At 36.0% G+C, this 14,412-nt stretch overlaps 1 protein-coding gene across 8 annotated transcripts in view; it reads left to right on the top strand.

Annotated features, from left to right (window-relative positions):
* Positions 1–14,412, top strand: part of E(bx) (nucleosome-remodeling factor subunit NURF301 E(bx)) — a 110,133-nt gene that overhangs the window by 65,151 nt on the left and 30,570 nt on the right. For 6 of the 8 annotated variants that reach the window (XM_069838946.1, XM_069838950.1, XM_069838952.1 and 3 more), the window contains 5 exons: positions 1,676–1,944; positions 4,145–4,309; positions 5,570–5,764; positions 6,887–6,966; positions 13,957–14,304. In XM_069838946.1, the coding sequence (XP_069695047.1) occupies positions 1,676–1,944; positions 4,145–4,309; positions 5,570–5,764; positions 6,887–6,966; positions 13,957–14,304 (1,057 nt within the window). The remainder of the gene's footprint in view (positions 1–1,675; positions 1,945–4,144; positions 4,310–5,569; positions 5,765–6,886; positions 6,967–13,956; positions 14,305–14,412) is intronic. The other 2 variants (XM_069838948.1, XM_069838949.1) reach the window with 2 other exon arrangements.

Below are 14,412 nucleotides of genomic sequence, written 5' to 3' on the forward strand. Positions count from 1 at the left end.
ACGATAATAAAAAATCGCGACTCAATCACTACAGTTGCGACAGTGGGAGGATGTAATCGCAGAAACTGAAGTGTAGTAAACATGAGGACTTGGAGAACACGCATATGGCAAACAACTATAAATGGCTTTTTTTTTTCTGAAAGAATTAAGCACAGCACATATTGTAAATGTCTTTGACGTACAGTACAGTAATTACATAATGGAGTGTTACTGTATTACCTTTCATGAATCATGTATTTCAATAAAGGAAAATGCTAATAGATACTGTATATAAGTCAAAATTAGTATACCCGCCTAATATGCGGTCCCGGTTAATATGCGTTTTACACCCGGTCTTATCGGGGTTTTACTGTATGTACTTTTCCCACTATAAACTGCTTTTGCTATCCATACCAAAATTGACTAATGTCTTAAAAGACTTAAGGGAAGACTCCACTGAAAATCATAAATATTTTTCCAACTTTTTTTAGCTATTTCACTTATTCAGAATTTATATTTTCATACCCCAAATGGATTCAGCTCAATTCTGCTTACAAATACTCATATGTTTACACTTTTTAAATTAAGGCTGGAAGGGGGCGTGGAATTTAAAGAGCTGTCAAAATTGTTTTTCACCAAAGAATTCTTTTTTAAAATTTCTGGTTACAAATCTAGTAACTTTTTGATGGCTCCCTGAAGTTACTAGATGAATGTAGCGGAGGAGAATATTAATTTACATATTCATTCATTTTATTTTCAAATCTATTTTTCTGTGTTCATTTTTGTTGATTCAACACCAACTTTCTTATGCCAAATATTAATCAATCTGGATTAAATTTTTACTGCAAGTATTTATGAGGTAGCTGCATGTTTCTATGCATTTATTTTGTGAGAAATGCTGCTAGTTTATTTTATTAATATTTTTCTTAATAAAAATAATAAAATAAACTAGCAGCATTAAGAAAAATATTAATAAAATAAACTAGCAGCATTTCTCACAAAATAAATGCATAGAAACATGCAGCTATCTCATAAATACTTGCAGTAAAAATTTCATCCAGATTGATTAATATTTGGCATAAGAAAGTTTGTGTTGAATCAACAAAAATGAACACAGAAAAATAGATTTGAAAATAAAATGAATATTTATGTAAATTAATATTCTCCTCCGCTACATTCATCTAGTAACTTCAGGGAGCCATCAAAAAGTTACTAGATTTATAATCAGAAATTTTAAAAAAGAATTCTTTGGTGAAAAACAATTTTGACAGCTCTTTAAATTCCACGCCCCCTTCCAGCCTTAATTTAAAAAGTGTAAACTACGAGTATTTCTAATCAGAATTGAGCTGAATCCATTTGGGGTATGAAAATATAAATTCTGAATAAGTGAAATAGCTAAAAAAAATTTGGAAAAATTTTCATGATTTTCAGTGGAGTCTTCCCTTAAACAATGCTTCCCTCCTTTCTCAAAGACTTCTCTCAAGTACTTTAACTCATCTTTTCTCATTGATCTGTTTTAATTGGGTTTTCATACATTAAACAGTTTACTCTTAATCCTGGGAATGACTGCATGGAGATTCTTATTAACTCATCTAATTGTCCGCACCACTTGGTATTTTTCTTTTTGTGAATGTTGCATGGCAGCCAGCACTGCTAACCCTGTGTGCCTGTGTTGTTTTCTGCTGTTTACCTCTAGGTTAGAGAAGGCTAATGCCCAAGTTGTTACTAGGAGCCGGTCGGGTTCCCTAGCACCCAAAGCTGTCGATGCCGGCACAGCTGCTGCTGGAAGTGGAACAACTGGCAAGTTAGAAACCGTCAGCGGGAAGGCCACACCAGAAGAAATCAAAGAAAAAATGGAGCAGCAGTTGAGAATGCAACGAGCAGCACATCAACAGAAGCGTGCTCTCGAAACACTCAAGGTGCCGGGCAGTCAGATGCTGAAAGTCGTGCCCACCACACAGCAAGGTGAGAAGCAGACTGATTTCCTCCTCTGCTTCCCTTCTTAACAGTGACAGTGACGATAGTCATACAGTAGTGATCAGATAACCAATCAAACTTTACAGTATTATAAATACAATCTTCTAGTTCCTGAAAATAGCACTGTCATTCATTCATACTATGCACAAATAAACAAATATAGTAATGACATGCAGGACAATAGAGAAGCTAGACATGATCTTTTTCTGTTCCTTCCATTATTAGTTTATAGAAAAGAGGAAGTATCTGTAGTTCCATTTATTTTATCAACAACAGAGTAATACCAAAATCCAATTGATAAAATTATCCCAAATAACTAATTTCCTATCTGAAATGCAAAGCAGTAACATTGCATTGCAGCTAAGCTCCACAGTATTGGCCGAAAATGCAGTACAGTAGAGCATCGATTATCTGAAACAATTGGGAATGGGGGATGTTCAGATAACTGATTTCTCGGATAACCGATCATTTACGAAAACAAATTGTACTGGTGTCATAGGAGCAATATGAAACAAAGAAACACTGATATTAAACACAAAACTGTACATACAATACAATATATATTTTGTATCATACTGTTGGCAGAGAAGGGGAAACTGCCGAACCGGCCGGCCCAGCATTACAGCGCTAGCAGAAATTCCACATAGCGCTCGCAAATTTGAATTTGCCGACAAACGCTCTCTGTTAACTGATGTTTCGGTTGATTGATATTTGGATAATCGATGCTCTACTGTATATAATACATAGCTTAACATAGGAGCTCAGTAAAAAAAACCGGTCGGTTGTATTGTAGTGGGTGAAGAAAATTTATCATCTCATTATCATCATCCACCTTTTTTTTTTTCATTCATATTCTCATTATGCGTCTATTTATTACTGAATAACAGAATGAGGTACGAAATAGAAAACTAAATAAACAATAATGTAATCATTTGTTTTTTTTTTTTGTTTCCCCCCCCCCCTCAGTCTTGGTTAAATGTTATGTTTTATTTAATGACGCTCGCAACTGCAGAGGTTATATCAGCGTCGCCAGATGTGCCGGAATTTTGTCCCGCAGGAGTTCTTTTACATGCCAGTAAATCTACTGACATGAGCCTATCGCATCTAAGCACACTTAAATGCCATCGACCTGGCCCGGAATCGAACCCGCAACCTTGGGCATAGAAGGCCAGTGCTATACCAACTTGCCAACCAGGTCGACCCTCAGTCTTGGTACACAATAAAGGTTATGATATATGATGATATGTTATGGTATGATATATGATATTCATGATATTTTATTGTCAAAGAACCTTACATAGTTTTCATGGTGGACTTTCACCTTTCCGGTTTTCAGTCCACCATCACTATATAATTTTTAACTATATTATTGTCATAGCAAAATAGTCCTTCTATATTCCCGTCGCTCTAATTTCCGGCAGCCAATCGCGTTGTAGGTCGGCTAAATTTAAACATGTACGTCTTGTGATTTGCTGATTCATTTCTTAAGGCTTGATAAATACTTAATATAATCGCCCACCATTTTAGCTCTTTTTTTGGCGTTCGCAGAAAACACACAAAGACGTTATTTGCCGCTCAATTATTTGCTGAATTACAGTGCGTTTGATTTATTATCATAGGAGCTACGGCATGATAATGTTTAACGGTGCGGCAAATAGATTCCTCGTATGGTAGCTCGGCAATGTGAGAACAGAAATGGCGAACGATACTACCTACCTAGACTTCATAGAGCCTTTACTTTCTAAGACGTAAGCAAAGGGGCGGAGTCACACCGGAAATAACAGCATCGGGACTATAATACTACAATCTCATATGGTTCCCAGTCATTCCTCTCTTAAATCTATTGCCTGCATTCTGCTGATGTCTGTTTTTTCCTCACCCATATGTTCCTATATACATAAATCAGTATGATATGAAAGAAGATGTGAGTTTTCATCATAACCTATTTCATTAATGTTGTTCCAGTTATTTGTGGCATGTTTCAGCAGCTTCGGATGAAATTTAAGTCTAATAAAAATAAACAAACCTTCAAACTGCAGTTAGCTTTATAGTCACTTAGCTCCATTATGGTGTACGTCATCAGAACACACATTATTGATTGTCATTCATCTTCATATATGCATCACTTTATGTTTATTCAATTGTCTCGTAGGATTTTTGTTAAAACTTCTATGCATTTATGTTGAAGCTACTGATGGAACTCTGAAGATGGTAACTAAGGTTGCTATCCCACCGTCTCCAAGCACACAGTTGACGAGTGGAAAGACAACATTAACTTCTCTTCTTACAAACACAGCTAATAACACTCAGGGCAAGACATTCCTTGGTACAAGAAGGATATTCATGACCAAAGGTTAGTGTAGTAGAGTACAAATGTAGATTCGTATGATGGATGTGCCATAGCAAAGAAGAAGTAACATAGATTTGGCAAGGTACAGTCATTTAAACATTTCATGGACTGCTAGTCTGGCAGTTTTGAAATTCCATTTTTATCACGTGACCACCATGGACAGTCTTTGTAAATATTTTGGTGCTGTTCTTAAGAATGTAAGAAGGTGACTAAAGAATATTATTAGAAGTGATTTTTAATATGTAAATGGATATTTTTAATTTTTCTCCTTAATAATTCAGGTAATGTACCATTAATTTTATGAACAAACTAAAATGTTGAATATACATTGAATATGAACAGAATTAATTAATTTCATTCAAATGACGACTGTCTGTCATTGCTTGAATATGGACATGTCGACAGAGGTAGGCAGGTGGATATTACATTGTGTGTCGTGCTATGTCAGGGATATCAAAAACGTATTTATGCTCGACCATGCTGAAATGTAGTAATTATACACTTGGTAGCAGTCCTTTAATGCATGTCATTAAAGTACACCTATTCATTAAAGTTCAGGTTTTCGATTATTCTCGGATATGCAATCGAAAGACAACTAGCAAAACGTCACGCAGGCTGGAAATCCAATACTGTCGCAGAAGGTTATGTTCTGTTACTATAATAATTAGCGTTAATTGTAAATAATATTCAAATAAATTCAATTTGTCATCTCGTTTTTCAATGTCGAATTCAATTTCAAGGTTATATCAAGTTTAACGTTTATCTTACTTTCTAGATTATATATCAAGGTCATCGACATTCATTGCTCGGAAAAAATCAATACTTTCGCGTCTGCACACATCTCACAATTTACGAGATTGCACAAGGTCAGTTCGCTCCCAGTTACATAAGAATAACATGAAAACTTATGAATAATTTCAAGTTAGAAATATGGTCGAGCATAAAAAGTCGTATGAAACTTGCTTATAATGGTAATTAAGACCATCATATGAAAGTTATGAAATTCGCTTGTGCTCATTTCATAATTACTATCATTATAGGCTCGTTGCGTAATGTACTATTTCATCATCATCTCAAAAAGTAGTTTTTACAGCATAACAGGAACTTATAATAATGTTCTTTGTGTAATGAGGAAGAAACTCACAAAAAGGATTTAAAATTAAGAATTTATTGATTGAGAAAGTTTGTTGTACATAAATATAGATATTTTATACTACTTTTCACACTGTTAACCATGTTAGAAACGTCAAATTTTGTTTCCAGGGGCAGATGGCACAACTCGTGTTGTTACTGGACCTACTAGTATCTTGCCAAAAACTGCGGGACAACAAGGCCAGTCTCTAATCAAGATACAGCCAAATACACAAACTCCCGTTGCTTCAAATCCACCAAGTCAACAGAGAGTGCAGATATTGAAGGGTCCAGATGGCAAAATACAAGTCCGAGGTCTTATGCCAGGTAAATATCAACTTAAGTACATGTTCTCACACACAGTACAGACACAAGACACAGATTCGCTTGTTCAATGTAGTCCTTGTATTTGAAATTCTACAGATTGTGTATATTTTTTTTTATTTTTATTCACTGTGTCCCATAACCTTCGGGACACACCCATAACAGCCTGTTTGTAGGGTATCTAAAAATACAGTAGTTTTGTATTTACGTTATGCAGTTTACCAAAGCCTACCATTTGGAGTAGTTGCAGTTACACAGGTGTTACAGGAATTTGTACCAACACAAAGTTACGATTTTTTTAATGGGATATCCTATATTTCAATTCATAAATATGTTGCACTTCATCTCGGTTCAGATGACGTAAGCGTGAAGTACAATAACATGTATTCAGATCATTAACAATTTATAGATCATGTCCACATTTAAATTTTTGTGAAAAATATCTTTGAAAAGGTAAATTTCAATATAAATGTTTATATTACTTTTCCTCTTCTGCAATGCAATTTTCATATTTATTTATTTATTCTTTGTGGATGTGCGTGCGTGCACTCTTGTGACAGTACACAGTACTTGGGAGAGATACATTTGCATGCACCCGAAGTCCTGTTTTGCAGGTTTTTCTATATTTTCTGGCTGTGTTTTGTAGACCCCTGATTTCAAGTGTCCCCATAATAAGAAACCTAATGGTGCCATATCTGGAGAGCATGCTGCTCATGTTATTGGTCCATCTTTGGGGAGTTGGTTCCAATCCATCTTTGTGGGAATTTCTTTTCCAAATATTGACAAATAACTGCTTGCACTGTGTGCTGGCACATCATCCTGCTGAAAGAAGTTTATCTTGAAGAGACTGTTGTGACAAGGAGTCAACCAGAGAATTCTGAAGAAACTCTAGATATACCTGTAAGGTGGCCGTGGAAGTTTCTTGATAAAAATATGGACCTAACAAGCATCCAACTAAAATCCCACGCCATATATTAGTACCCCACACTTGATGATTGGTTCTATTTTGTGATAATTAGAAATTAGTTCTTTTAATTAAATTAGATTTTTAAAAATTGTAACTTCAAGTTGTAGTTTTATGTGTGATTGTTTAAAATAATACATTTAACGTTTTGTGCATTCCAGGTCAGCAGTTGGTGCAGATGCCTGATGGGAAACTTCATGTTCTTAACACAGCTCAGGTACAGACTTCTCAAATACAGCAGGTAGGTTAATTGCTTACCTACCTACCTACTAATAAGTATTCTTGTGTTTATTAGTCTTCAGTTGAGTGTTGTTTAAATATATACAGTGACTTCATTTAGACGCGTGGCCAGTTGGTGGGGATTGCTTGACCTTGAGCCTTGCGGTTATGCCCCCTTCACTCATCTTTCAGTATGCCTACTAAATCAACTGAAGCGAAGTCTTTGTGCTGTATGGAAGTTGATACGTGTTTCAGTGTGTTTCTACACTGTGTTAGTGCTGTTATAGTGCCAAAACGTCAGTATACTTTAGAATACAGAATATTTATGTATGATTCCTATGTGAAAACAAACTCTTGTAGAAAAGTCAAACGGGGATTAATAGACAGATTCCCTGCTGTTCGAGCGCCTCACAGAGAAACGGTTCATAATCTTGTGAATAGATTTAGGCAAACGGAATCCATTCTTGATAAGAAACCCAAGAATGGATTGATAAGAAACCGTCCACACCTTTGGAGAAACGGTCAGCGCGTCTGGCCGCGAAACCAGGTGGCCCGGGTTCGATTCCCGGTCGGGGCAAGTTACCTGGTTGAGGTTTTTTCCGGGGTTTTTCCTCAACCCAATATGAGCAAATGCTGGGTAACTTTCGGTGCTGGACCCCGGACTCATTTCACCGGCATTATCACCTTCATTTCATTCAGACGCTAAATAACCTAAGATGTTGATAAAGCGTCGTAAAATAAATTGATAAGAAACCGAGAGTAAATCACTGTAAACTCGATGAGATCGGGCAAAAGTTAAAACGAAGTCCAAGAAAATCTCTGAGAAAACTTGTGCATGAATCAGGAATTTCGCAAACCTCAGCTTGGAATGCCACTAAACTTTTAAAATTAAAGCCCTATAAGATAACTTTAGTTCAGAAATTGCAACTGAAACGTGTTGTCTCAGAGAAACTGATTTAGTCAGCACACTGACAGACTGTAGATATATCAAATAATAATTACGTAAATACTTACTTACTTACTTACAAATGGCTTTTAAGGAACCCGAAGGTTCATTGCCGCCCTCACATAAGCCCGCCAGCAGTCCCTATCCTGTGCAAGATTAATCCAGTCTCTATCATCATACCCCACCTCCCTCAAATCCATTTTAATATTATCCTCCCATCTACGTCTCGGCCTCCCTAAAGGTCTTTTTCCCTCCGGTCTCCCAACTAACACTCTATATGCATTTCTGGATTCGCCCATACGTGCTACATGCCCTGCCCATCTCAAACGTCTGGATTTAATGTTCCTAATTATGTCAGGTGAAGAATACAATGCGTGCAGTTCTGTGTTGTGTAACTTTCTCCATTCTCCTGTAACTTCATCCCGCTTAGCCCCAAATATTTTCCTAAGCACCTTATTCTCAAACACCCCGAACCTATGCTCCTCTCTCAGAGTGAGAGTCCAAGTTTCACAACCATACAGAAGAACCGGTAATATAACTGTTTTATAAATTCTAACTTTCAGATTTTTGGACAGCAGACTGGATGATAAGAGCTTCTCAACCGAATAATAACAGGCATTTCCCATATTTATTCTGCGTTTAATTTCCTCCCGAGTATCATTTATATTTGTTATTGTTGCTCCAAGATATTTGAATTTTTCCACCTCTTCGAAGGATAAATCTCCAATTTTTATATTTCTATTTCGTACAATATTCTGGTCACGAGACATAATCATATACTTTGTAATAATTATGTAAATACTATTAAAAATCTTCGAAACGGAATGTGACTTCAGCGAAATCACAGTTGACTGCAAAATGAATAAGAATACAGTAATATTAGGTTTTATCATAATTTACTGCCATCGGTCAGGATGAAGAAGATGATTTTTATGCGTGTGATGACATTGCCTACAATCTACCCTTTGTCACAGCAACTCAAGGTCAGCCATGGGGTGTACTGAGAGATGTGGCGAGCTGTAATGTAATTATATTTTTTACCATTATAACTGGCCAAGAGGCTGAACTTTACAAAAGAATTTGAAGGACATGTTGGTTCAGAAAAGTGTGAATACAATTAATAATTATATATAATAATAATAAGTTTTCAGTCAAATACAGTTTTCAATTTGTGAGGTCAGATAATCTGTTACATCACAATATTTAGTACGAAGTCACTAATATTTTCGACTTTAAAAAGTCATCTTCAGGTGCATGAGATCCAAACAATATTTAAAAATAGGTGATAAGTTGATCTAGCAATTAATAACATGGTAAGTAATGCACATACTGGCATTTACAATTATATAAATTTCGTGCCTCTTGAGGTAAACTGTACATGGTAAAGCTGAACACTGATGCTAGATTTTCGTGTGTATATAAGACAAGGAGAAGGCACAGCATGATATTAACCTCATACAATTAAGACTAAGTGTTCTCATTAGATCGTATCGTTAAAATTAAATTTGTACAGTTTGATATTAACTATGTTAAAATGTTAAATATAATGTATAAATTTAAAAGAGATGGAGAAGCTGTTTTAGACTCCTGTAACGTCGGGTGAAGCACGCCCCCTTGTCTAGACGCAAACAACTGAACAACTATACAACTATGGCATTCACCATGACGAAAGCCACCGGCGTGGCTCAGTCGGTTAAGGCGCTTGCCTGCCGATCTGAAGTTGCGTTCGGGAGCGGGATCGATCCCCGCTTGGGCTGATTACCTGGTTGGGTTTTTTCCGAGGTTTTCCCCAACCGTAATGTGAATACAAGGTAATCTATGGCGAATCCTCGGCCTCATCTCGCCAAATATCATCTCGCTATCACCAATCTCATCGACGCTAAATAACCTAGTAGTTGATACAGTGTCGTTAAATAACCAACTAAAATAAAATAAAAACCATGACGAATTAGACTGCGTGCTCTCCCACCAACAGCATTTGCATCACAGCTTCTCCATCTTTTAAATTTATACATTATATTTAACATTTTAACATAGTTAATATCAAACTGTACAAATTTAATTTTAATGATACGATCTAATGAGAACACTTAGCCTTTAATTGTATAAGGTTAATATCATGCTGTGCCTTTCCTTGTCTTATATACACACGAAAATCTAGCATCAGTGTTCAGCTTTACCATGTACAGTTTACCTCAAGAGGCACGAAATTTATATAATTGTAAATGCCAGTATGTGCATTATTTACCATGTTATTAATTGCTAGATCAACTTATCACCTATTTTTAAATATTGTTTGCATCTTATGCACCTGAAGATGACTTTTTAAAGTCGAAAATATTAGTGACTTCGTACTAAATATTGTGATGTAACAGATTATCTGACCTCACAAATTGAAAAGTGTATTTGACTGAAAACTTATTATTATTATATAAAATTATTAATTAAATTTACAAAAGAAGAAAAATGCTTCAAAATTGGGATGCACAAATTATGCGATGACGAAAATTACACGAGTAAATATGGTATATAAATCACATCTTCAGCTTGACCACATAAGGAACATTGACTACAGTAAAACTCCATTTTCTTTTTCGAATCTCTTTTTAAAATCAATAAAAGCAATGTTTGTTAATTGTATTAAGTCTTTACTGTTGCAAAGTAAGTACTTCAAATATTGACGTTACTTTCTTGACTCCATATTCTTGTACTTCTCTCAAAACAATTTAGCCTTACTTTAACTCTGTATATAATTCTTGCATATATTTTTACAGACGATTTTAGAAGATTATTTCATTCTACGGTTTTCTTCGGTTACTGTGTATTTGACTTTTTAAATTAGAAAACTTAACTTCTATTGTTTTCTTTGTTCAAGCACTCTTGTCATTATATATAGAAATGTCGAAAACAGGATCACATCACTGCATTTTAATAGTTAGACTTTAATTTTGTTTAGGAGTATGAATTTCATATGTTCAAGCTGATTTAATGCATCTGTCTGCCAATTAAGTTGATAATTTAACCCACTCTTCTTTTTCAAAGTAACATACTGTGAATTTTATTAGTAACAACAATGTAATTTATTCCTCACAACAATAATTCCTTTCTACAATTCGCCTTAAACGCTCTCGGCAACAATTGGAATTTTCACTCAACACAGTATTCGTTATAGCACTCCACTGACGACAATGACAATTTACTTGGACTAGTACGAACAACAATGAACTGTTAATCTTAACTAATATTTACAAAGCACTATTTACAAATCAGAACTATCAGTTCTCAGTTCACAGTTCTTCTAGCTCAGTCACTCGAGTTCACAGTATCTCGAACCACAGACCTCCAGAGACAGTTCACTGTACTCGAACTCAGGTCCCTCCAACTGCGGTCCACTGCACTCGAACTCAGGCCTTCGGATGCTGATGCAGATGCGGACGCACACTCGAGTCGAACTCCGGTACACAAGACTGGCTTGCTTGCTCTGGCTTTCTCACTGACTGAATAACTGAAAACTGCAAAACTGGAAACTGCTGTCGTTCCTTCGCGTCCGTAATTTATAACCACAGCGACGTAGCCTCGAAGGTTCCACGCGTCTCTAGAGATGGCACTCCAGAAAAAGCCAGAGCCCTCTCCTCTCTACCAGCACCAGATGCGCTCCACTCTCTCGCCGTGTTGGCCCTTTCCCCTCTTCGCCGCGCGCCATCCCAAAGTGCTCCGCGCGATCTTCTCTCTTGCGGGACGCTGGTCGTGAGTTTGAATCTCACGTCGCTGTCACAATACATTTTTGTAAATTCTCACCCATACTTCTTGTTATTACGGTATATTTGTTATTACTTATTACTGTGTAACTTGCAGACTTGTTTAATTGTTTTAGTACTTCCTATGCAGGGTTCTGCCTATTATGAATGTCCCTTTCTGTTTGATTTACAAGTTTTTCCCTTGCATTTTGCTCTTTTTTTAAGTTTCTTCATCACATTTTGTTTCTCATGATAATTTTCTTTGTTTTGTTCCCCACCCTTAATTCAGATTTGTTTCTTTCCTCATTCCAAATTCTCCTCAGACATTTTCTGCTTCTAAATATTTTATTCTTATTCAGTGTTTCTCATACTGCTATTTCGATGCAGTTCCAGACATTTTTTCTTTCGTCTATAGATTTCTTACTTGGTTTTTTAGAGATATTGTTCTAATCTTCTTTGTCAAACACATGTTTTACATTCTCTTCCTGCAAAGTACACTGTGACTTGTGGATATTTAAGGGTTTTTAAGTTCGTTCAGTGTGTGAATTGTGCTATTAATATGTGAGAGTCCAAACTTATATCATATCCTTTGTCAGCTTGCACATCTATTATTTGTAGTCTTAATTATTTATCAGAAAGTAATCAGTGATTGACCTGTAACCTCGTTCGTGCCACATATATTTATATGTTTCTCATATCCTGGAAAATGGTCATTGGAAGTTAAGCAAGACCATTTCTGTTACATTATTAGCATGTTTCCACTATTGGTCGTATTTATTTTTTTACTTCACTTTTTTTTTTTATAATTTTTTCCTTTGTAGGACTCCCATACTTCTACATTGTTTTTATGCTTCTACTTATTTTCATCACTTACCAATAAGTTTAGTGAAGAGTAAAGTAGTTACTGTTGCTTTCACTCTTATGTTTTCCATTACATTACTGTAAGTCATTGTTAATTCTACTTTTTGTGTCGCTATTTTCTTGGTTCTAACATTCCATGTCACTTACATGCACGTACATACATACCGAATGTTAAAAAAGTATGGAATATCACTAATTTCATAATTCACTTTTTTTGGGGAGGGGGGTGTTACTAACTTATTTCTATGTGATGACTAGGGCTAGGATTTTGATGAGCTATATATCATGAAAAAAGTCCTAAAAACAATGCATTTATGACCTAAAAATCTTTCAAAAATGCCCTTAAAATGCCCTAAAAATTGATCTTACATAATTGGCTTAGTAGGAAAAGAGGTTTCGTACTACTATTTAGACTAGTAATTAAATTAAATTTTACATAATTTTTTTCTAAGTAGTACACTTTAATTAATTATTTTACTTGATATAGTTTCCATGTACGATCGTTCACCTCTGCGTCGGCATGTGAACGTGAGGTCAGCAGTCAGCTGGTCGGTCTTGGCCCTTTATGGGCTATAGCGCCATGGATTTATTTTACTTTTAGTTTCCATGTAGTCTACCACAAGGCCACTCTTATCTGGAATTATCAGGTATAGAGGAGTCTATATTGAAGGGGTGGTTGGACTGATCCATTACATGGGGTGTACTACGTTAAAATGGCAATATTTGTGTAGAAAAACTATTAAAATATTATACAAAATAATGGGTATTAATGGACAAAATATGTAAAGAAAATATCAAAGGAAGTAAACATTATTTTACATTAATAATGGGGATTTATGGCCAAAATTAAATGAAAATGCCTAAAAAATGACCGAATAAAACAAAAGATGCTCTTATGAGTTGAAACAGGCAAAAAATGCAAAAAAATGTCCTAACAAATATGTCTTAAAACATTCAGTTTATCACATAACATATAAATACTAAAGCAGCTATGTTTCTGGCTTACTAGAAAAAAGATGCAATTTCATCAGAATCCTAGCCCTAGTGATGACAATGTTAATTCCCTATATACTATATTTTTAAATCCACAGGATACATGGCACACCATTATCTTAGCGCCTTTTCCTTTTGAAAACCCAGCTTCAAAAATAGTTGTAATTTGATTAATCTTGAATACTAATTTATAACTGAATCTGCTGTTGGATCTAACAGCTTAAAACATTCTGTTTTTCCCTATGATTTTTCAATTCCATTAAACTTTTGCTCTGTTACAAAAATGTTTCCTCCCTGTGGTAAAAATTGAACTTCTATGGTATTGTCTGCTCTTCTTGCTTCAAAAAGGAGCCTTACCAACATCAATAAAGTTTAGACAGAGAATCAAATCACTTCTTGAACTGCACATTATAACTGGCAGTGTTATGGTCGGCATTGTGGAAGTGCAGCTCTTTAGGGTTTGGTGATGTCTCAGGTTGCAGGCAACAGAGTGTTGGCAGCAGGCACAAAGACATCCATGATCCGCACCAGTGCGGCTGGAACTAGTCCCTTGCAGCAGCCAGCCAGTGCCACCAAAGCAAACAGCACACCTACCAAGCAGATCGCCATCGCTGCTGCACAGTTGAAGGGCACCGGTGAAGTTCCACAGAGTCCTACCAAGTCTCCCCAGCAGCACGTGATGATTCGGCAGCAGATTGCTGGCACGCAGGTTGTGCAGAAAGTGGCTGCACAGCCTGGCACCGTTGTTGTCAGCGGAGGTCAGGTGTTTGCTCCAGGCCAGATTGTTGTCAGTGGCAACCAGGTCGTAGGAACACCTACACAGGTTTGTTCAGAAATCAGAATCATGTAGTCATTTATTACCTCATAGAATATTTCAGTCGCTCTCAAAAGAAACACGTAATTTTTACATCTTGATTACACAACTTTTAAC

The sequence above is a fragment of the Periplaneta americana genome, chromosome 11, assembly GCF_040183065.1.
Source record: "Periplaneta americana isolate PAMFEO1 chromosome 11, P.americana_PAMFEO1_priV1, whole genome shotgun sequence".
Lineage (NCBI taxonomy): Eukaryota > Metazoa > Arthropoda > Insecta > Blattodea > Blattidae > Periplaneta > Periplaneta americana.